This window comes from Schistocerca americana, chromosome 1 (assembly GCF_021461395.2).
Source record: "Schistocerca americana isolate TAMUIC-IGC-003095 chromosome 1, iqSchAmer2.1, whole genome shotgun sequence".
NCBI lineage: Eukaryota > Metazoa > Arthropoda > Insecta > Orthoptera > Acrididae > Schistocerca > Schistocerca americana.
Window position 1 is genome coordinate 468,082,399 of NC_060119.1, and position 24,677 is coordinate 468,107,075.

Genomic DNA, 24,677 nt, shown 5'->3' on the forward strand with positions numbered 1-24,677 from the left:
CGTAAAAAATGTTATTAAGTACACTATCACAGTAGTTTCTGCACGAGGTACGGTAGTAACTCGGGACCCGCAAAGGAGCGGCGCGTCCGTCAGTGAACGTACAGGAATCGGCGACCGGAAGCGGGGCAATCCGGCCGTATCCATGGGCACCCGAAATCAGTGGCCGGCAGGCAATCACCAACTTGTCCTACGTGCTCATACCAGCATTCATCGTTGTTGTTGTTGTTCTTGTTGTTGTCTTCAGTCCAGAGACTGGTTTGATGCAGCTCTCCATGCTACCCTATCCTGTGCAAGCTTCTTCATCTCTTAGTACCTACTGCAACCTACATCCTTCTGAATCTGTTTAGTGTATTCATCTTTTGGTCTCCCTCTACGATTATTACCCTCCACGCTGCCCTCCAATAGTAAATTGGTGATCCCTTGATGCCTCAGTATATGCCCTACCAACCGATCCCTTCATCTAGTCAAGTTATGCCACAAATTTCTCTTCTCTCCAATTCTATTCAATACCTCCTCATTAGTTATGTGATCTACCCATCTAATCTTCAGTATTCTTCTGTAGCACCACATTTAGAAAGCTTCTGTTCTCTCCTTGTCTAATCTATTTATCGTCCACGTTTCACTTCCATACGTGACTGCACTCCATACAAATACTTTCAGAAACGACTTCCTGACACTTAAATCTATACTCGATGTTAACAAATTTCTCTCCTTCAGAAACGCTTTCCTTCCCATTGCCAGTCTACATTTTATATCCTCTCTGCTTCGACCATCATCAGTTATTTTGCTCCCCAAATAGCAAAACTCATTTACTACTTTAATCTAATTCCCGCAGCATCACCCGATTTAATTCGACTATATTCCATTATCCTCATGTTGCTTTTGTTGAGGTTCATCTTATGTCCTCCTTTCAAGACACTGTCCATTCGGTTCAGCTGCTCTTCCAGGTCCTTTGCTGTCTCTGACAGAATTACAATGTCATCGGCGAACCTCAAAGTTTTTATTTCTTCTCCATGGATTTTAATTCCTACTCCGAATTTTTCTTCTGATTCCTTCACTGCTGGCTCAATATACAGATTGAATAACATCGGGGACAGGATACAACCCTGTCTCACTCCCTTCCCAACCACTGCTTCCCTTTCATGCATCTCGACTCTTATAACTGCCATCTGGTTTCTGTACAAATTGTAAATAGCCTTTCGCTCCCTGTATTTTACCCCAGGCACCTTCAGAATTTGAAAGAGAGTATTCCAGTCAACATTGTCAAAAGCTTGCTCTCAGTCTACAAATGCTAGAAACGTAGGTTTGCCTTTCCTTAATCTATTTTCAAAGGAAAGTCCTAGGGTCAGTATTGCTTCACGTGTTCCAATATTTCTACGTAATTTAAACTGATCTCCCCCGAGGTCGGCTTCAACCGATTTTTCCATTCGTCTGTAAAGAATTCGTGTTAGTATTTTGCAGCCGTGGCTTATTAAACTGATAGTTCGGTAATTTTTACGTCTGTCAACACCTGCTTTCTTTGCGATTGGAATTATTAAATTCTCCTTGAAGTCTGAGGGTATTTCGCCTGCCCCACACATCTTGCTTACTAGATGGTAGAGTTTTGTTAGTCCTGGCTCTCCCAAGGCTCTCCCAAGGCTGTCTAAAGGAATGTTTTCTACTCCCGGGGCCTTTTTTCGACTTCGGCCTTTCAGTGCTCCGTCAAACTCTTCACGTAGTATCATATCTCCTATTTCATATTCATCTACATTCTCTTCCATTTCTATAATACTGTCCTCAAGAACATCGCCCTTGTATAGACCCTCTATACAGGGCGGTCCACTGGTCGCGACCGGGCAAAATATCTCACGAAATAAACGTCAAACGAAGAAACTACAAAGATCGGAACTTGTCTTGCTTGAAGGGGGAAACCAGATGGCGCTATCGTTGGCCCGCTACATGGCGCTGCCATAGGTCAAACGGATATCAACTGCTTTCTTTTTTAAATAGGAACCTCATTTTTTATTACATATTCGTGTAGTACGTAAAGAAAAATGAATGTTTTAGTTGGACCACTTTTTCACTTTATGATAGATCGCGCTGTAATAGTGACAAACATATGGCTCACAATTTTAGACAAACAGTTGGTAACAGGTAGGATTTTAAATTAAGATACAGAACGTAGGTATGTTTGAATATTTTATTTCAGTTGTTCCAGTGTGATACATGTAACTTTGTGAACTTATCATTTCTGAGAACGCATGCTGTTACAGCGTGATTACCTGTAAATACCACATTAGTACAATAAATGTTCAAGATTATGTCCGTCAACCTCAGTGCATTTGGCAATACGTATAACGACATTCCTCTCAACAGCGAGTAGTTCGCCTTCCGTAATGTTCGCACATGCATTGACAATACACTGACCCATGTTGTCAGGCGTTGTCGATGACTCACGATAGCAGATATCCTTAAACTTTCAGTACAGAAAGAAATCCGGGGACGTCAGATCCGGTGAACGACAGCAGCTAAAACACCTACTTGGGCATTATCATTTGTTGCAGGTCGTCGTTGACGTTTCACATGTGGCTGAACACTTGCTGTTTCCTTAAATAACGTAACTATCCGGCGAACGGTCCGGACACTTGGATGGTGTCGCCCAGGATACCGAGCAGCATACATAGCACACGCCCGTTTGGCATTTTGATCACAATAGCCATACATCAACACGATATCGGCCTTTTCCGCAATTGGTAAACGGTCCATTTTAACACGCGTAATGTATCACGAAGCAAATACCGTCCGCACTGGCGGAATGTTACGTGATACCACGTACTTACACGTTTATGACTATCACAGCGCCATCTATCACAAAGCGAAAAAAGTGGTCCAACTAAAACATTCATATTTCTTTAAGTACTACACGATTATGTAATAAAAATGGGGGTTCCTATTTTTAAAAAGCACAGTTGATATCCGTTTGACCCACGGCGGCGCCATCTAGCGGGCCAACCATAGCGCCATCTAGTTTCCCCCTTGAAGGTAGACGAGTTTCGTTCTTTGTAGTTTTTTCGTTTGATGCTTATTTCGTGAGATATTTTGCCCGGTCACTATCAATGGAACACCCTGTATACTCCTTCCACCTTTCTTCTTTCCCTTCTTTGCTTAGAAATTTTTTCCATCTGAGCTCTTGATGTTCTTGCTAGTGGTTCTCTTTTCTCCAAAGGTCTCTTTAATTTTCCTGTAGGCAGTATCTATCTTACCCCCAGTGAGATATGCCTCTACATCCTTACATTTGTCCTCTAGCCATCCATGCGTAGCCATTTTGCACTTCCTGTCGATCCCATTTTTTAGACGTTTGTATCCCTTTTGGCCTGCTTCATTTACTGCATTTTTGTATTTTCTCCTTTCATCAATTAAATTCAATATATCTTCTGTTACCCAAGGATTTCTATTAGTCCTCGTCTTTTTACCTACTTGATCCTCTGCTACCTTCACTATTTCATCTCTTAAAGCTACCGATTCTTCTTCTACTTTATTTCTTTCCCCCATTTTTGTCAATTGTTCCCTAATGCTCTCCCTGAAGCTCTCTACAACCTCTGGTTCTTTCAGTTTATCCAGGTCCCATCTGCTCAAATTCCCACCTTTTTGCAGTTTCTTCAGATTTAATCTACAGTTCATAACCAATAGATTGTGGTCAGAGTCCACATCTGCCCCTGGAAATGTCTTACAATTTAAAACCTGGTTTCCTAAATCTCTGTCTTACCATTATATAGTCTATCTGAGACCTTCCAATATCTCCAGGCCTCTTCCATGTATACAACCTTCTTTCATGATTCTTGAAACAATTGTTAGCTATGATCAAGTTATGCTCTTTGCAAAATTCTACCAGGCAGCTTCCTCTTTCATTTCTTACCCCCAATCCATATTTACCAACTACGTTTCCTACTCTTCCTTTTCCTACTATCGGTTTCCAGTCACCCATGACTATTAAACTTTCGTCTTCCTTCACTATCTGAATAATTTGTTTTATCGCATCATACATTTCATCAATTTCTTCGTCATCTGCGGAGCTAGTTGGCATATAAACCTGTACTACAGTTGTAGGCGTGGGCTTCGTATGTATCTTGGCCACAGTGAAACGTCCCCTTTTGAACAATTACAAATGACTGTGCTTAACCTAACACACAATATTTTTAGCGCAACGCAGTCTGACTTTCAAAAAATCCCTACGAAAGAATGGGCCCTGACTAACAGTAAACTATACCTTTCACAAATCACTTACCTCACAAAAATCTTCGCTACTCAAGCTACTGCAATACAGCGAGCGCCACTACTGCTAGCTAAATAAAAGATTCAAACTACTGAAGGCACTAACTACTGATAGGGATAGTTAGCAAATGAAAGATATTAATAGAGAACAAACAATGTATTTACCTTGATATCATCATATATAAATATAGCAGTTCATGACAAATTTCAAAACTCCGCCATCTCTCTCCCCACATCCACCACTGCTGGCGGCTCACCTCCAACTGCGCAACGCTACGCGCTGTTCACAGCCAGCTGCCTAACACTACAATGGCGACGACGCAGCTGCCGTAGCTAGTAATTACGTAAAAATGGAAGACATTAGGGACATCTTACTCCAGGAACACGACGTAAAACATAACAACATTGCATATCCTGTGATCCACATTACAGTAAATGACGTAAAATTTACGGCAGTACTTGACTCTGGCAGTCCCATTTCAGTAATTAGTGAAACAGCTTTTAGCAAATGCAACAAATCGAACGATTGCCCCACACTTCCGTTACGTAAGATTAAATTACAAGGTGCAATCTTTGGAAAAAGTGTAGATGTACGCCAACAAACCAATTTAGAATTCTTTTGCCAAAGCCACAGCTTTTCTATGAACTTTCTTATTGTTCCATTATTGTCGACGGAAATTATGCTGGGAGTAGACTTTTTGAATGAATACAAAGCAGTCTTAAGCTTTCACGATGCTGAAATAAGTTTAGAGAAAGAAGGTAAGTCAATAGCTTTGAAATTTGAAGACTGGCTCTCAAACCATGATGAGGAAATTAATCGGCTTTACGTTCTGTTAGACAACAGTTCGGAATTTTCTACGGAACTAGACACTAACAATCACTCTGCAAGTACTGACAGGGATGACATCGACGGCATATTTGAAATTAATGAGTTAATTCAGAATAAAATTTTATTGGCAACGCCACCTCTGTATGAAAATCACTGGCTGTGCTGTGTGCAGTCTGTGGCTGCTTTGCATTGTTGTAATACTCGCCATTGTAGTGTTAGGCAGCTGGCTGTGAACAGCGCGTAGCGTTGCGCAGTTGGAGGTGAGCCGCCAGCAGTGGTGGATGTGGGGAGAGAGATGGCGGAGTTTTGAAATTTGTCATGAACTGCTATATTTATATATGATGATATCAAGGTAAATACATTGTTTGTTCTCTATTAATATCTTTCATTTGCTAACCCCATCAGTAGTTAGTGCCTTCAGTAGTTTGAATCTTTTAATTAGCTGGCAGTAGTGGCGCTCGCTGTATTGCAGTAGCTTGAGTAGCGAAGATTTTTGTGAGGTAAGTGATTTGTGAAAGGTATAGTTTACTGTTAGTCAGGGCCCATTCTTTCGTAGGGATTTTTTGAAAGTCAGATTGCGTTGCGCTAAAAATATTGTGTGTTAGGTTAAGCACAGTCATTTGTAATTGTTCAAAAGGGAACGTTTTTGTAGTAGCTTACCCACATTCCTATTTTCCTATTCATTATTAAACCTATTCCTGCGTTACCCACACTTGATTTTGTATTTATAACCCTGTATTCACCAGACCAGAAGTCTTGTTCCTCCTACAACCGATCTTCACTAATTCCCACTATATCTAACATTAACGTATCCATTTCCCTTTTTAAATTTTCTAACCTACCTGCCCGATTAAGGGATCTGACATTCCACGCTCCGACCCGTGGAACGCCAGTTTTCTTTCTCCTGATAAAAACGTCCTCCTGAGTAGTCCCCGCCCAGAGATCCGAATGGGGGACTATTTTACCTCCAGAATATTTTACCCAAGAGGTCGCCATCAGCATTTAACCATACAGTAAAGCTACAAGCCCTCAGAAAAAATTACGGCTGTAGTTTCCCCTTGCTTTCAGCCAGTCGCAGTACCAGCGCAGTAAGGCAGTTATGGTTAGTGTTACAAGGCAAGATCAGTCAATCATCCAGACTGTTGCCCCTGCAACTACTGAAAAGGCTGCTGCCCCTCTTCAGGAACCACACGTTTGTCTGGCCTCTCAACAGATACCTCTCCGTTGTGGTTGCTCCTACGGTACGGCTATCTGTATCGCTGAGGCGCGCAAGCCTCCCCACCAACGGCAAGGTCCATTGTTCATGGGAGGGCATTCATCGTTAGGGGGGGGGGGGGTGGAATGCTGCTCGCCTGCTGGCTTCCTGGGTAAAACGCCAGGTGGTGGGGATAGAAGTTATATAATTCACTTTCGCGGTGCAGTCGCTCTCATTCTGCCTTCGTCAGTTCGCCTGTGTGATGGATTCTGTGTTCTAATGCCAAAGCCAAAAAAAATGAAGCATACAATTTCCGGTGACAGCAGCAGCAGCAAACGCCTTCGCCAAGACAGTCTATCTTGTAAATTAGTTGCTCTAGTCATTCAGTGTGCCTCTGTGCCCCGTAATTTTAGTATCCTGCACAGCACTTGTTTAGGAGGTAGACTGTAGAAGCATACTTCCGCACTACCGAGGTTTTGAAGGGCTCGCTGCTGTAATTTTAGTGTGTGACGAATTTTTATTCCATAGGTGTTATTATAGTCCTTTTTTTCTTGTCGTTGCACCCATCATCCCTCAGATGTTGGCTGATCTAGATCGGCGGTTGGGGGCTGAGGGACTATTGCAGGAACAGCCTCCAGCAATAATAACCGTGTCGGCGCAGCAAGAACGTAAGCGCATTTATTTTTTTATATTATTATTTTTTTAACATGTTGTTGTTAGAGAAAATATTTTTTGTTCGCTTAATGTACTGTGGTTCTAATGATGAGGGCTGGGGCATGTATACACATTTATTCAGTTATCTGAGATATATTATTTGCTTTTTTGTCTGTTTCTACAGATGAGGAAGGAGATATAGAGGTATGTGTCGAGGCCAAGAAACATGAGCAATCGATTCAGTCTTGTAAGTAGGAGAGCATGATTTTCAAATTTAGTGTGTTTCCTATATAAGTAATTTCAGTAAACTAGAGAATACGATTTTCTTTTTATATTTCAGTGAGTTAAAGGAAACGGTTCTGAGTACCATTTTCTGTGTGTATGCCTCTCACATTTTCAAGAAATAGTTACATTCGATATCTTATTGTTGTAGGTAGCGCCAGTGAGCAATATAAATGGCCCCAAGGCGAGGGTGAAATACCAGAGTGGTTGCGTGAGATGCCAGCTGCTGGAGGGGAAGCTGAAAGGCAGCGCCATCTCGCCCTTTTGGAGGAAGATGAGGAAATACTGGGTAGGGTGGGAGAACTACTGGAAAACTCGACTGCATGGCTCAGTTCTTGGACCCAGAGTGAAAAGGTGGTTATAATGCAACCGTTTTCATTACAGGATATAATTATTGTTATTCTGAAATGTTGTTATTTGTTTGCAGCATTTTTTTTTAAATCTTGAGCTTTGTACTTAATTTTTTTCGTTATTCCTGTGTTACAGAGGCTGCACAGTCGCCACCAGCACCACAAAAGCTAGCTGTGCCATAACTGCCTAGAGAGTTGGCGCAGGAATAAAACACACGGCCGAGCGGCATGCACCGTCTCGAAAAGCACCACCCGTAGCTGCGCGAGAAGCGGCGGTATCAGCGGTGGTCGCTGTAGTGCCAGCCACCACACCATCGCATACCCTCTCGCACCCATTGGTGCTTCAGTGGGAAGAAGAAGAAGAAGAACAGCAACGATGTCCCACCCTCCAGGCTGGCGGTGGTGAAGGCTCCAGCAAGCAGCAGCAGCAGCATCGCCGGACACCGTCGCCGCAACCAGGTTGCTCCCACGGGCCCTCACTGCCGCTACCTTGTCCTGCCTCGGCTCTGTCTGTTCCCCCTTGCCAGTAACGGACTCGCCGATTCCATCATCAACAGGATGGACCTCGTCACCCTGTGGTAGTAGTATCATTAGTAATAGAGATAGATGATCCTTGTAGTGCTACAACGATGAAAATTAATATTACGACGATGTCAAACCTTATTTTCATGATTTAAAGAAGTATTCATGATATTAAAAATGTAATTATAATTTTATTATATTCATTTTTGTGCTCAGTGTATCAAAGACTTTCTAGTGCACGGAAGAAAGTAGCATTGTTTGTACTACGAAACTATGTATGATTGTTAAGGGTTAAGCATGTAATAATTCGATGTAAGACATTTTGTTGAGTCTGAATTTTGTTCTCGTACTGGTCGGTAGAGAAGGAAAAGTTCCTTAATCGATGTGAAGGTATAAAGGCTGTAAAAAGGAGAGAGAGAGAAGGTAAATACAATTTATTCAAAACAAATATCTCTAAAGTGTCACGTCTTGTGATTTCCTATAACTAAACATTGCAAGGTCTAATCTGAGCCTGTCCTGAATAACAGCGAAGAACATTTATGTTATCATATATTTTCTCCGTTTGATCACGGTTGTGATTCGCATGTTTCTTTTTGTTACGCGACGTGTTATGAATATTTTCATTATACGCGCAAAAGTGCACACAGCTTTAATCGAACTTACGTCTTTCGGAAACGATAACTTTTAATCAGTACAATTACGCGAATACTGTCTAAATCGCAACCGTGGTCGCAAAAGTGTTTCCTGGACCAAATAATTCTTATAAAACGTGTATTCTCCAAAGCGAGCAGCATTGCACTATCGCTGACTCGCAACAATCGAAAGAGCAAAAACGGTGCTTAAATAGAATTGCCACCTTTTAATAATTATTATTATCCCATTAAATAAATAAATAGCAATTCATCCTGTGGCTAGCGGTAGTTCCCTCTCCCGTCCTTTTAGTGGAGGACATCAGGTCAGTGACACTATACCGCGGTTAGAATACTCAATGATTGCAGATGCCTTTGAGGAGCGAATCTCTTTCACAAGAATCGAGAATCCGGTAGGAGGATACCACGACCTCGTCGGGTTCCTGAGGGCTTGCCTTCCCGTCGTGGAAACGGAGCTCCTCCAAGTAGTCAATGATCCGCAGTAGCCCGCCATTAAATGCAGTGCGGTGCTCTGCTTGGAGCTATCGCGAACCCCTTCCTCCCCCCCCCCCTCCCCCCACACCGACCTGAAGTTGCCTCTGGCATTGTGAAGAGGCAAGTCATTATCTTTGGAGCTCGAATTGCGTGATAACACCAATCACCGAGTGGTTTCGTGAATCCACCTTGAGTGCTATACTGGCCCAGTTTTCCGAGATGGGCGAGAGGGGGTCAGCTAAAGCACTGATCCATACACATGTCTATGCACCAGTAAGTGGAAGGCCTAGCTATATCAGGCTCCCTAAGGATACAGCTAATAAGAGGTCATCCATTAATGTCGAAAATAAGAAGGATCAGGCTTGTTTTGTAAGGCCAATCCTGGATTGAGAGAGAAATTACAATCACAGAGATAACCGTGAACGTCCCGGTATATACCATGTAAGTGATAATATTCGAGGATGTTATAACTTTGATGGTATCGAGTTCCCCGTCAAGATCCATGACATACTTATATTTGAGGTGCAGAATGTCGGAATATCGGTTCACGTTTATTGCCTGGAGAACAAAATCAAGTCAGATGAGCAGTACAAGCATATTATTGTGGGCTTCCTCCGTTCATCAAAATCTGCCGGTAACCGTGAAATGCTGATCTTCTTCCAAGGTGGTAATTATCATTATATTTTAATCAGAGACATGTCCCGATTCCCTTCCTCCCAATTATCAACTAATCATTGTGTGAAACATATTTGCTTTAGATGCCTCAATTTTTTTTCCTCAGCCAAGTTATTAGCAGAGCATCTAGTAGATTGCACTTCCAAGGACCTAGTAGTTGTTATGACGCCTACTGAGGAAGAAAAATGTTCACCACCAGGAGCGATGCCCATTTGTAGTGTACACCGACTTAGAATGCCTCCTCGCTCCGGTGATCCACCGTGAAGGTGACCCCACGATCTCACATACCACCTTTACAGAAAAAGAACGAACCATATGAAGCAGTGTACCAAATTATATCATTCTACGATTCCAGTCTTAACTGCTGCTAATCTTATGTGGGGATAACCTGCGGTCTGGCTGCTCACTGAGCTAAAAAACTCTCATGGGATGTTGATAAGATTCACGCCAACAACGTTCCCATGACCAAATCGAAGGAGAATGAAGGTTTCTACAATAACGCTATTGTCTGTCATATTTGTGGGCTACCGTTAGATAGAAAAGCAGAAACTCCTCGTAGGAACCACCGTTCATCTTACGAAAAATTCCGTAGTGCAGCTCAGTATATGTGCAATTTGATATACCGGTCACGAAGGTACATATCAGGTTTCTTCCATAATTTAAGAGGATATGACTCTCAATTCCTTTTTGAACAATTGACTGAATTCGACATGGATAAAGATCGAGTCAGTGTCGTACCTGTAAGTGTCGAAAAATACATTTTATTCCCCAAACTAATGACGCCAGGAATTACGCTCCGGTTCCTTGACATACTACGTTTTATGCAAGCGCCACTCCACAAACTCGTTGAAACTCTGTCTCGGGGGATATGAATATCACTCTACCTGCACTTTCCGACGAGAAAAGCTAGAACTTGTGACTAGGAAGTGGGTTTTCCCATACTAGTATGTGGATAGTACGGCAAAACTCAACGAAATCAGGGTACCCAACATAACTACACTCTACAGCAATGTTACAGGCGATGCTATAACGGATGCAGAGTATGAACGTGCCGTGAACGTCCAGCAGGAATTCAGCATCTGCCCTTTAGGACAGTACGCACGGCTTTTCATGGACACAGACGTGTGCTTGCTTGCGAACCTTTTTGAGAAATTGCGGAGTCTGTGCATGACCACATATTCTCTGGATCCTGCCTTTCATAACACGGCACTTGGATTATTTTGGGACGCAGTGCTCAAGAAAACGACGTGCAGCATCGAATTATCGATCTGTGCTGACAAGCTTCTTTTCTTTTAGCGAGGGATTCATGGGGGACTTTGCCAATGTGTCCATAGGCCGGCGAAGGCAAATAACCCATGGATGGGTGACAGGTTCAGCGGATCCCTTGTAGAGAGAGAAGGGGTGTGGGACTCTCATTGAGAGGGAGAGCATGAGTGAGAGAGAATCAGCAGAGTAGTAGCAGGAAAGTTCAAAGCTCTTCCTTATATATTCTTCTTCATCTTTATCTTCTTCTTTGTAAACGTCAAGAGGAACATGAGGTACAGATGTCTGCAGAGGTGTGTATTAAAGTCCTGATAGCGTCGAAAATTGTAGAACACACGTCTTCTGCAAGTGAAGTATCCTTGTAATTCTTCTGGATGTTGCAGGTCACCAAAAGAGTCGAAATAGTAGACGGTACCCGCATTTTTCATAACATATGACTCCCAGTCGGTGCCGAGACCTCCAACAATATCTAAATTCACAATACCACATTCACCAGTTTTCCACATAGTCTTCACTAATATATCCCGCATAAACACGCCACGGAATCTAGAAATGTTGAATTTTTTTCAAACAAACTTAAGAAGATCGCTATTTGTGAGTGGGTGGTCTGATAGTCATGCTAATGGACTTTTTCTTTGTAATTTATGAATAGACAAAGCCATTTCCTGTACTGTTTCAAGTATAGTACTCTTCCGGTGGGTGCGACCTCCATCATGCGGTTATATGGTATCTTCTAACTGTGCTTGGGGGGGTTCTGCGCGTTCTTGGCTATTCAAGCAATAGTTGCAACACCACCAGCGAGCAACCCTACCACCTAGGGGACGGAGGGGGCGGGAATGAGGAGGAGAAGAAGGCCAACAGATATCGTGGCTATTGGTAGAACTCGAGGTGTTTTGCCTTCTTCCCACGCCCTTCTGCTTCAGAGCGTTTGTAGCGGCATACACTGCTGGCAGGATAAAGGTCTTCGAACACCTTTTGCTTCCCATCCTTCTTCTTCTTTAGTGCACATCGCCAGCATGTATAAAATGGCTCTGAGCACTATGGGACTTAACATCTGTGGTCATCAGTCCCCCAGACCTTAGAACCACTTAAACCTAACTAACTTAAGTACATCACACACATCCATGCCCGAGGCAGGATTCGGACCTGCGACCGTAGCAGTCACGCGGTTCCGGACTGAGCGCCTAGAACCGCGAGACCACCGCGGCCGGCCCAGCATTTATAGCTCGCTTGAAATCATCACTCCTAAACCCAACTTAATTTTTCCATGCATGGTTTTATCACCTGCAAATGCTGCATTCCGTTGACCTACACCAATATCCTTTCTTCTGTGTATCGCATTAGCCGTGTCGGCTAAAATCCTGTCTGCAATAAGCTACTTGGCATATCTTTACTTACATCGTATGCAATATCGTGTTCCATACATTCTTCGTCGAGCGGATTAATCCCCTTACCACCTTGGGCTTAGCGTCTATGAAGCATTATTCCAGGTAGGTTCACTGTAGTTACATCCCGGAATGTGTTGTAAGTAGGCTGTTTAGGTTTTTATGTTGGTAACACCACGTAGCGCTCTGTATGAAAATCACTGACTGTGCTGTGTGCAGTCTGTGTTTGGTTGGACTCATTGTTGGAATATTCCCTTGCGTAGTGTTGGGCAGTTGGCTGTGAAAAGCGCGTAGCGTTGGGCAGTTGGAGGTGAGCCGCTAGTAGTGGTGGATGCGGGGAGAGAGATGCCAGAGGTTTGAGAGCGGACGATCTGGACATGTGTCCGTCAGAAAAAGGAAATTTGTAAGACTGGATGTCATGAACTGATATATATGTTATGACTTCTGAACATTATTAAGGTAAATACATTGTTTGTTCTTATCAAAATCTTTCATTTGCCAACTATACCTGTCAGTAGTTAGTGCCTTCAGTAGTTAGAATCTTTTATTTAGCCGACAGTATAGGCGCTCGCTGTATTGCGGTAGTTCGAGTAACGAAGATTTTTGTGAGGTAAGTGATTCATGAAAGGTAAAGTTTATTGTTAGTCAGGGCCATTCTTTTGTAGGGATTATTGAAAGTCAGATTGCGTTGCGATAGTATATTGTGTGTCAGTTTAGTGATGATCAGAATAAGTAAAGAGAAAACTGTCTGAGTACGTCGAGTTTTGCTCAGCTGTTTGTAAATCAAATAATGTAAGAGGTTTACCAGCACAGTAATTCATCATTTTTTCTAACGGGACGTTTCAGTGTAATTCAACTGGCAGTTTGTCTAGAATATCACCAACTGCTCTAGTGCGTCTCCTAGCACTTATGTTATGCTACTGCGGTAGTTGTGCACATTACATAGCAAATCGCTAGTATCAATCCAATTATTCTGTGCGGCAGGAAAACCAAGCCATTTGACTAGCGCTTTATTTTCCCGCCATCTTATGACTCTCTACACGAGAAAACATCCGGTTCTGAGCTATTCTGCAACTCCTCGGTGTAGAAGCAACCTCCAGTTGTTTTGCCTTTACTATCCTTCAAGATGTAAGTTCTGCGATTTTTTCTTTGCACCTTTCAAACTTGAAATATCTCTGTTGGCCATTTCGGTAGGTATGATTTCTCAAATACTGTCTTATGTTTTGAGATACGTACCATATCATCTACATTAAATTTCTGTTTGCTTTTATCCAGCATCATAATGCGCCAGTACACCGTATCCATGAGTCCATTATCACACGAAAACGAAAGGTCTCATTTTTATTATACTGTGTTCGGTTCGATTTAACTGTGCAATTATTTCTGGGAAGATATCTGTCCATTTGTATTAACCACGAGGATTAAAATGCATCCACATTTGACCTTTTGTTGTTCTGTGCAGACGTTCCAAGATACTCGCCTTCAAGTGGGTTAATGTTGAGTAGTGATATATTCCATACCGCTGCATCACGATCATGAAATACCTATTGTAGGACTCTCCACTGTGATCGGTTTGGCGGTTGTCGGGACATCGATTCGTCCCTGTCTGCAGCAAACTAATACCCAGACAAATTTGGAGTATGTATCAAAAACCAATAAAATGTATTTGAACCCATTATTCTCATCTGGATATTCCGTCATATCTACAAGGCCAGCCTGCCATAAGTCATCTAAACCTTTTTTAATAACATGGCTACGAGGGTATCTTTTGCGTGCTGGTTTGTGCAGATCTGGAACTACTGTCTCGATACTTATTGGGGGGGGGGGGGGGGGGGGGAATATCACCACTTGCATTGACTATCGTGTATGTAACGCCTTTTACTTCGTGAAATATCTCCTGTAATAGCTGATCCTTGCGCTGAAACAGTCTTTTTGAAAATACACAAACATGTTCAAATCTGTCTCAATCTATGTGTGTTAGCAGCGTCATGAGAACATTAGTCTTGCCACATTTGGATGGACCTGCAATAATTGCTCGTATACTATCAGGAAGGAGCATTCCATTCTTCTTCTTCTTCTTCACCTCTTCTTTCGCATCTTCACAGGAGCAGTCACCAGTAACAAAGTCCTAGTGATGAGGATGTTTCACCCACCCTGCCATAATACCGACTACATCAGGTATCGACATGTAGTGGGCATATGTTGAATGACACGCTTGTAAGGATGGTGATACCAAGTGTAGCCACTATAGCTCTGACACTTTAGCATCTGAGATATACTGGCTACACAGAGAATTCGGTTCCATATATATATATATATATGGACTATAATGAGAGATGGTTGGTTGGTTGATTGATTTGGGAAGGGGACCAAACAGCGAGGTTACTGGTCCCATCGTGTTACGGAAGGATGGGGACGGTAGTCAGCTGTGAACTTTCAGAGGAACCATCCCGGGATTTGCTAAAGCGATTTAGGAAATCACAAAGAATCTAAATCAGGCTGGCTGGACATGGGTTTGAACCATCCTCCTCCTGAATGCGAGTCCAGTGTGCTAACCACTGCACGACCTCAATCAGTATATAATGAGAGAGGTATGAAATAAAACACAAACACACTTTGAGATTATATACACACATTATTTATTTAAATATCGTACATCAGATGCACTATTTAAAAAATCATTAGACTCTTTTTATCCTCTTCACACCTGTCCAGCATTTCCCAAGTTAAGCTTTCCGACATGCAATAAATTCCGCATGTATCTCCTTCAAACTGGTGGATACCTCACAAAGCTCTGGTTTTTCACATGCACATTTAAACTTTTTTCTTTTCGCTCCATGTTCATGCACAAACAAAGAAACTGCTACAAATCATCAACATGTACACTATGCACGCGTAGAAAGTTTGCACTGTCATTGTATTCTGAGTCTATGCTTGGCAACCAACGACTTAGTCTCTCCAACGCAAGGCATAGCGCAGTATCCACATCGTATAAGTTTAAAACTGAGGCGTGCCAGAGGTAACCACTATCGTCATCTGATTTCACACGTAGTGCAGAGTCAACATATACTGTTGTAATAGTGTCACAACGCAAATGTCCAGAGGAGGATGGGGGGTAAGAGTTGGATAATACTCTGTGGTCACCTTCTGATAGATGTAGCGCTCTGCAGGACATTTTTTGTCCCAGGCAACTCAGAAATAGGCACTTCATCACCATTCGATGTATTTCTAGTTTCTATCCTCACATGCAAGCTGCAGTCATGTACACATTTCGTTGCACTAGGTTGGTTGGTTGTTTTGGGGAAGCAGACCAGACATCGAGGTCATCGGTCTCATCGGATTAGGGAAGGATGGGGAAGGAAGTCGGCCGTGCCCTTTCAGAGGAACCATCCCGGCATTTACCTGGAGTGATTTAGGGAAATCACGGAAAACCTAAATCAGGATAGCCGGACGCGGGATTGAACCGTCGTCCTCCCGAATGCGAGTCCAGTGTCGTTGCACTAGGAATTAAATTGTATGTAGAACGGAAAAGAAAGAGCACACTTAATACCTTATTATCCACAGCATCAGCTCTCTGTCCCTGTGGTAGCATAGGAATATTCTGCTGGAATGAGTCATATGTCGGTGACCAGTACCGTCCTCCATCTTGCTCTTGTTTAAGACCCTCGGCAGTATTCGATGCGCTGTAACAGACCCCATGAACTTCCAGATGTTGCTGCAGGTCTCAACAAGATGGTGGCTAAGGTTGGTGTGGGTTGGACATGGCAGAGGTCGACATGTTGGCCGTGTGGGGTAGCCGTGCGGTCTGGGGCACCTTGCCACGGTTTGTGCGGCTCCCCCCATTGGAGGTTCGAGTCCTCCCTCAGGGATGGGTGTGTGTGTTGTTCTTAGCGTAAGTTAAGTTTGGTCCCATAGAACTTACCACAAATTTCCAATTTCGACATGTTGGTGCAGGCCTCGACAGGTCGAAGGGTGTTGCTGAACAAGGAGGAGGAAGTTTTACATACAGATCAAGACACGAAAACAACAAATAACAACAATGCTAACTACAGGCGGAGATGTGATACCAGATACTTACTTTTCCTTTTCTTCATGTTCTGCAGGCTGTGCTGGATCTCAACTGCTGCTGCTGATCCTTCATGGTTCTTCTTCTTCTGCTGCTGCTGGCTGACATAGTGAGACTAAGGCCATGGAGCCGCTGAGCCAGCCGTATATCCCCCTGATGACGTCCCCAGTTGCTGTCATCCTACTGGTTGAAGCCTCTCATGCGACCAAATTCAGTGTTCCTATTGGTTCCCGCCTATTTTTGGACCGCCATCTTGGATTACGTCATAGGAGGGGACTGTGGGAGCGCCGACAATGCCCTTTGGTTGCGGTATGGTGAACTAGGTCAAATGGTTCAAATGGCTCTGAGCACTATGGGACTTAACATCTTAGGTCATCAGTCCCCTAGAACTTAGAACTACTTAAACCTAATTAACCTAAGAACATCACACATATCCATGCCCGAGGCAGGATTCGAACCTGCGACCGTAGCAGTCCCACGGTTCCGGACTGAAGTGCCTAGAACCGCACGGCCACCGCGGCCGGCGAACTAGGTCAGTTGGTCTCCGAAGCGCAAGGTGAACTCCCACGGTTCATTGTGGAATAGGGTAAAGTTGATATGGGATGTTAGGCAATTTCCAATAAGATAGGCAGTTTCAGTAAAAGCATCTGCCTGCGTTATTTCTGAAATGCATCGTGATACCATCCCGCTTCATTGCCATTATTTGTCGAAAAGCACGCTCATCCATTACCTTTTCTCTAGAGTCATTGTGAAGGAGGCTATGGATACAGTCCTCAGCTGTGTGCTTGCATGTAGTACACTTAGTTAATTCATCCCTGCTCGTCACCAACGTTTCCTAGTCCGTCCCCGATCGCTCAGTGGTCAGTGCGACAGAATGTCAGTACTGAGGGCCCAGGTTCGATTCCCGGCTGGGTCGGAGATTTTCTCCACTCAGGGATTGGATGTTGTGTTGTACTAATCATCATCATTTCATTCCCCATCGACGCGCAAGTCGCCGAAGTGGCGTCAAATCGAAAGACTTGCATCCGGCAAACGGTCTACCTGACAGGAGGCCCTAGTCACACGACACTTACTTACTTACCAACATTTCCTAAATTGATAACATGGATGACTGCACCGGAGTAGGTGAACATCTTGCCTCTTGAGCTTTGGAAGACTGACTGGACTTTTATTTAATGATCTACAGTTACAGAACATGCATTTGTCAGCATAAATAGCTGTATCTTCATGTTTGATGAAGTTTGGTCGTCTTCTTCATATATTCACCAAATATTATCGCTTTGCAAACATCCTGCAGATGGCTATGGACACAGTCCTCAGCTGCATGATTACAGCTAATATACCTGTTAAACTCCACCTTCTCCAGGACAGATACGTCATCCATGAACATATAGTACACAATAAATAATTATGTGTGTGCTCTTGGGAATTTCAGCACAGATTGAGCGAATTTCGCGCCATTTATCGTTGGAAAGCCATTCTGGATCGAGTCACAGGAGGGGAGGGGGGAGGACCAACAGCCACCTCTGGTGGTGGTCTTCTGAACCAGGTCAGTTGGACTCCAGACCTGAAGGTGAATGCACTGTGAGGAGCTACTGTCTATGATAACTCAAACTGTTTAAATAAACAATATACTGCAATGCATACAAATAAAGACTTACATCCATCCTATCTGGCAGCCCAGCACAGACTGCAATTTTCCAGATGAGGGAGGGAAGGGGATGGGGGAGGTGGGTAAGTGGGTAGTTTAACATAAGTAGCCCAACTGACCTACACTATGTGATCAAAAGTATCTGGACACACCCAAAAAAATACATTTTTCATATTAGGTGCATTGTGCTGCCACCTACTGCCAGGTACTCCATATAAGCGACCTCAGTAGTCATTAGACATCGTGAGAGAGCAGAATGGGGCGCTCTGCAGAACTCACAGACTTAGAACCTGGTCAGGTGATTAGGTGTCACTTGTGTCATAAGTCTGTATGAGAGATTACCACACCCCTGAACATCCTTAGGCCCACTGTTTTCATTGTGATAGCGAAGCGGAAACGTGAAGAGACACATATAGCACAAAAGCATACAGGCTGACCTCGTGTACTGACTGACAGAGACTGCCGACATTTGAAGAGGGTCGTAATGTGTAATAAGCAGACATCTATCCAGACCATCACGCAGGAATTCCAAACTGCATCAGAATCCACCGCAAGTACTATGACAGTTAGTCGTGTGGTGAGAAAATTTGGATTTCATGGTCGAGTGGCTGCTCATAAGCGACACATCACGCCTGTAAATGCCAAACAACGCCTCGCGTGGTGTAAGGAGTGTAAACATTGGACGATTGAACAGTAGAAAAACATTGTGTGAAGTGACGAATCATGGTACACACTGTGGCGATCCGATGGGATGGTGTGGGTATGGCGAATGCCCGGTGAACGTCATCTTCCAAACAGTAAACTTCGGAGGCGGCGGTGTTATGGTATGGTCGTGTTTTTCATGGAAGGGTCTGGCACCCCTTGTTGTTTTGCGTGGCACTATCACAGTACAAGTCTACATTGATGTTTTAAGCACCTTCTTGCTTCCCAATGTTGAAGAGCAATTCGGGGTTGGTGGTTGAACCTTCCAACATGTCGAGCACCTGATCATAATGCATGCCCTGTGGCGGAGTAGTTCCACGACAATAACTGCCCTGTAATGGTCTGGTCTGCACAGTGTCCTGAACTGAATCCTATGGAACACACTTGGGATGTTTGGGAATGCTGACTTAGCGCCAGGCCTCACCGACCGACATCGATACCTCTCCTCAGGGCTGTGCTCTGTGAAGAATGAGCTGCCATTCTCCAAGAAACTTTCCAGCACCTGATTGAATGTATGCCTGCGAGAGTGGAAGCTGTCATCAAGGCTAAGGGTAGGCCAACACTATACTGAATTCCAGCATTACCGATGGAGGGCGTCACGAACTTGTAAGTCAGTTTCAGCCAGGTGTCCGGATACGTTTAATCACGTAGTGTATTTTCTTGCCAAAATTTGAACTTCCCGTCATGATATCAGTGTTATGTTGCCACATCTATGGCCACTACATTGGATCTGCCATTTTGAATAAATTTGACAACAATGCTGCTTGGGGTAACATGAACTTTGTTCCACTACTCATGTTGTGCTCTGAAACAGTTGCAAAAACCTTATGTTACTGGAGTAATGTTTGTAATTTCAGAAAAAGACAACAACACACATAAAACGAATGCTATTATTTAAAAATGGAATAAGAAAAGATATTAATCTTCTATTACAGGGCTACCTGGAATCGAAAATCAGAAAAATGTTCCGAGATATAGTCACTACCACATATTTTTACGAATCACACTACCATTTGTTATCATCATAACTTGGGAACTATTAAATATAGAACACAGTGGTTAGTCGTAAAATTTTCAGCAGCTCTGAAATTTTTTCATTTGTCATTTGTTGCAGATTAGACGTGCTACAGTCCTAAGGAGTATCTGGTATGAAAACTCGAAATTTTCGACTACGGTATTAAGGAATTTCCAGTGCCAGTATAGGAGTGCACCACCAGCAAGAAGAATCACAATGAGGTTTTTCAAAAACTTTAAAGAGAAATACAGTGGGAAGGACCGTCCTTGAAGCAGACTTCTAGCTGTGTCTCAAGCACGTGCTGACAGAGTGGAAGCTGCATTTCAACGTAGCCCCAGAGGTTAATTCGCTGTGCAAACGGCAGGAAGAAAGATCAATTGTCGATAAAGTGGTACATGATCGGTTTAGGCCTTTATCCGTACAAAATGAGATGATCCATGGACTGCAGCAGTATGCATTCGCATTCCATGCTGGTCTCCTATAGATACTGACAATGACTACCTGAAGAAATTCCTGTTTCCAGATGAAACAACATTCCACATTTCTGGACATACGAATCGCCATAATACAAACACCTACGCAACTCACGTGAACGTATGTGTGATAGTCCGAAACTGAATGTTTGGTATGGCCTAATCCATAATAGGACGATAGATTCATTTCACTTCACCGAAAAAAAACATAATGTTGTAATTTTACCTGGACATCCTCGAACAGATCAAGGAGCTGGAACTCTCAATCCTCTTTCAGCTGAAGGTGCACCCACGAATAGAGACTGAACGTGCTAGATGTTTTGAATGACGGATTCCCTGAGTGGTGGGCGAGTCTGTCACGCGATGAGACTGCTTTTTGTGGGAATACGCTAAGAATCGCACATGCACAGTACCAGTCAATGTCATTGGTACCTTTCATGCAGAAATCAATGAATGAATCAGAACTGTTGAAGTTGAAATCCTGACCCATATGTGGGCAGAGTTGAATATTACCTTGATGTTTTACCAGCGACGAGTTGGACTGTTGGGCACAAATTATAATTCTGGCATGACAGAAAAATGTAATTACATCAGATCAATAGAGCACTTACGTCTGCGTTACAGGCAAGATTTCCCCATTACATAAAAAACTAGGGTACTACTCCAAATCAGAAAGCCTCTGAGCCGATGCCTATGTTCAAGTTTGTGTTAGGGAGTGGAATGGACTACGCCATTGTATGCAGGTGCCTTACCCACGATGCCAGGGTGGAGCAGTAGATAGCACAAGTGCCTACTGAACAGGAGTCACAGTTTAGAGTCGTGGCCTGGCCATGAATTTTAATTCGTTACTTCAGCTTCTATCCTTACTGAAGGTATAGATGAAACTCAATAAGTCTCCAGAAAAGTGTAATTATATCAGCAAAAACGCTTTGATAGCTGCTCACCGATTCATTTACAAACTACGCCGCTCTTATTTCTAATAGTTTCCAATTTGAGACTTTTACAAATGACTGCGGGAGTTAGTGAACCAAACCTACACCGACAAACTTTCTAAGGTTGTTCAGTGATACCTTCTGAGTAATTTTCGGAAAAGGGGCACACGGTCTACGACGCCCCGTTACAGAGTAATAATGTAATTATGATTTATTCGGTTTAATACCGCAGTCACCCGTGTTTCTGTGAAAACACCTTCACAACAAAGGAAGACTGTAATACGCTATAAGCAAAACGTACAACATGTAACACATAGTAATAAAACAACCCTCGAACGAAACCGTACACTTTTACCACAGTGTGGTCAGTGTACACCGTAGTGTGCAGCACAGCACGAAACAAATGCAGAACTACTCCATTACAGATATTGTTCACTGTCGGTCTCTGTGATCATGGCAGAGTTTATAGCCAGAGTGTACAGTTACGCACCGTCACCTGTTCTAGACGCTCCTGATTTCCAAGAGTTTATCCTACCACTTCCGTCGCAGCTATAGTCCTAGAAAACCTGTGCGATTATCGTCCATAGTTTCATTGACTAGACTCTTCATATGCCCATAAGAAGAAGAAGTCCATTGGTGTCACACACGGTCGGCATTCGCAGTGTCGCTCACTATTTTCAGTTCGGTATAGGTACGAAGGTAACTGGGACAAGAAACCAAATCTGTAGCGAACCGCCGGAGACAGTATATCCGTCATATCGAAACACTAGGACGGTATCCGTGAAGAGCCTCTGAAACCTTGTCGGTGGACTTCCGGTTCACCCTGTATATTGAGAGGAACGCGAAATTACCCAGCACATTTCATGTCAAGCCGCTGCTTCGGCTGTGTAATGCCTGACCTCTTTCTTGTAGCTCATCTACACAAGTCAGTTACGTGGCAGTTTCGTGCAGAAAGGCGTTTTCCGAATGATTGGCAAGTACGACGCCTAAGGTCTCCCGGCCAATACGGTACCGTTGCGTGGGCAGCCACCGTGAGAAGTAGGAAACAGCCGCCTCTACTTACAATGGAGGCTGTAGCTCCGTTGCCCGGTCATGGCCTACTTCTGTAGGATCTCTGCTGTTCCATAACATAGCTCCACCAGCCGCACGTGTGTAAGGTTCTCATATATTTTCTGCTATTGTAAGTAATTTACCTTTAGTGTAATGGGACAAAGATGAATGAGCGCACTGCACGAGTAGTGAATAAGATCCTTGATTCTGCGTTTAGTTTTATCTATGGTTGGTTCGTTAATCAGTCATCTGTGCAGAGACGAGGCATTCTTATTTGCGAGCAGTTGATATTTTCAGAGAATGAGATCTGTTATTTGTGAATCTAAGAGAAATTAATTGAAATACTTTATTATGGAGATGACAACTCATTTATAATACTTTCTCTTTCTTTATACACATGATTTTTGGAAGAATTTAAAGGCTTACGAAGGCTTGCGTAAGATTTAAATGTTTGTTTGTCAAAACTCTTAATTGAAGAAAATCTTTGATCCTCAGATAGCTAATAACTTTCATTATTAGTGTTAATTTGATCTCTTTGTTTTATATTATGTCACAAATAACTCAAGTGGTTGAAATGTTTATAGTTTTTTTGTCTTAAGAGATATTTGTAATTTTTAGTCTTCTTATGTTGTTCAGTCTTTTTGTCAATAATCAGAGTTTGATTTCTCAAAAATGATTTTCTTTAAAGTAAAACAACCTACCTCCAAACTTCATAGTAAAGTTTTATATATTTCGTCGCGTGTGCGTCGTACCTTACGCCGCACGAAATCTCAAATTGTTCCTGAGAAGCAAAAGGAAAGAAATTAGTAGTGAACAGTTTATTTTCCTTTAGCTACTGCATCTGCTGATTCGTATTTGCTTTCGAAAACGTCAGTACTCCAGCACAAAACTGCATGGTGGGCAGAGGTAAGTCACTTTTATTTCAGGGCAGACCTCACCTTGAACTCTTGAAAACAGTGTGTAGTCGGAGTAGTCAGGTGTCGTCCTATCAGCAGATTAATTTTCAGTGAACAGTGTTGATAATTTCAAACAGTTATTTTTTATGAGTAGAGTAGTAATTTATTTTTTTGTGTATTCCAAGTCAAACATTCCACATCATATCACGCAACATTCACAATGTTATTCGGTTCTGAGTTTTAGTTAAATAGTTCTCATTGAACAAACAATTAGTTACTTTAGACGTTTAATTGGATTCCTTTTTCCTTTATTGCAAATTTTGCATTTCATGATGTTTAAAGTTTTATTTCTCGAAGCAATATTTCCTCGGATATTCTAGTGAGCCGATTACATCACTGAAGTGCAAATCTGAATTGTCTGCATAAAATTTGTCTACATATGACCGAAATCAAAAATTACTTATCGTAAATTAATCGTACCGAGTATCGGAAAATATACTTTAGCTAGACAGATCAAGTGGAGACTGCGATAGCCAGTTATGAGTATGTGTATATATCAGTTTTAAATTCGAAACGGTTGTCACACAAGAACTCATTCATTGGACTCAAAATGTTGGATGAAGTGGAAATTGTGGTGCTAGCCGTCAGCTATGATCAGTGTCGTAATCAACAAGTGACATGCGTCGTAGACTACACGGCGACTCTAACGTCATATCATTAATAATATTTTGAAAAGTAAAAACATGATTCTGATTACGGGAATTACTATACTGAAAAAAAAACAGTTTGAATTGCAATCAATCACATATAGATTACAGAAATATTTCTTGGAAATAAAACTAATCTTAGTATCTTAAACAGAAGTTTTAAAGCTGTAATGGACTTCACGACAAGAACTGAAAAATTATTTATCGTAAATGAATTGCTGCTAGTATCGGAAAATACACTTTATCTACATATTTCCGTATATATGTACTTATCAGCAGGCTAGTAAATCGAAATAATTATCACAAAAAAGTTTTAACTATTTCTCGGAAAAAAAGAAACCAATGTCTTAAAGGAAGCTCTACAGCTATCGTAAAGACTTTTATCACGGTATGAACTAAAAATAAAATGTGCATCAGAACGTAATCGAAACTAATATCGAAATATACACTTTAACTAGATAGTCCAATATTAATCGCAAAGAAAAAGTTGGCCAAGTGCGAGTAAAACTCACGATCTGAGGGTTTCGTCTAAACCTAATTACGTGTACAAATAATTCATGCATACAGCGAATCAAGTATCCAGTCGATTTCTGTTTGTTACCGATATCGATTCTGACAAGATATCGGGCCCGGGAATGCCAAGACTTTTGAGAAT

General features: G+C 42.5%; 1 protein-coding gene across 1 annotated transcript; it reads left to right on the forward strand.

Moving 5' to 3' along the window:
* The first annotated feature begins 6,844 nt into the window (after positions 1–6,844).
* On the forward strand, positions 6,845–8,031 carry LOC124551830. Its single transcript, XM_047126471.1, has 4 exons — positions 6,845–6,943; positions 7,114–7,176; positions 7,363–7,565; positions 7,698–8,031. Exons 1-4 carry the CDS (start codon positions 6,853–6,855, stop codon positions 7,731–7,733), a joined length of 393 nt encoding a protein of 130 aa, XP_046982427.1. The 5' UTR covers positions 6,845–6,852; the 3' UTR covers positions 7,734–8,031.
* Positions 8,032–24,677: the final 16,646 nt, after the last annotated feature.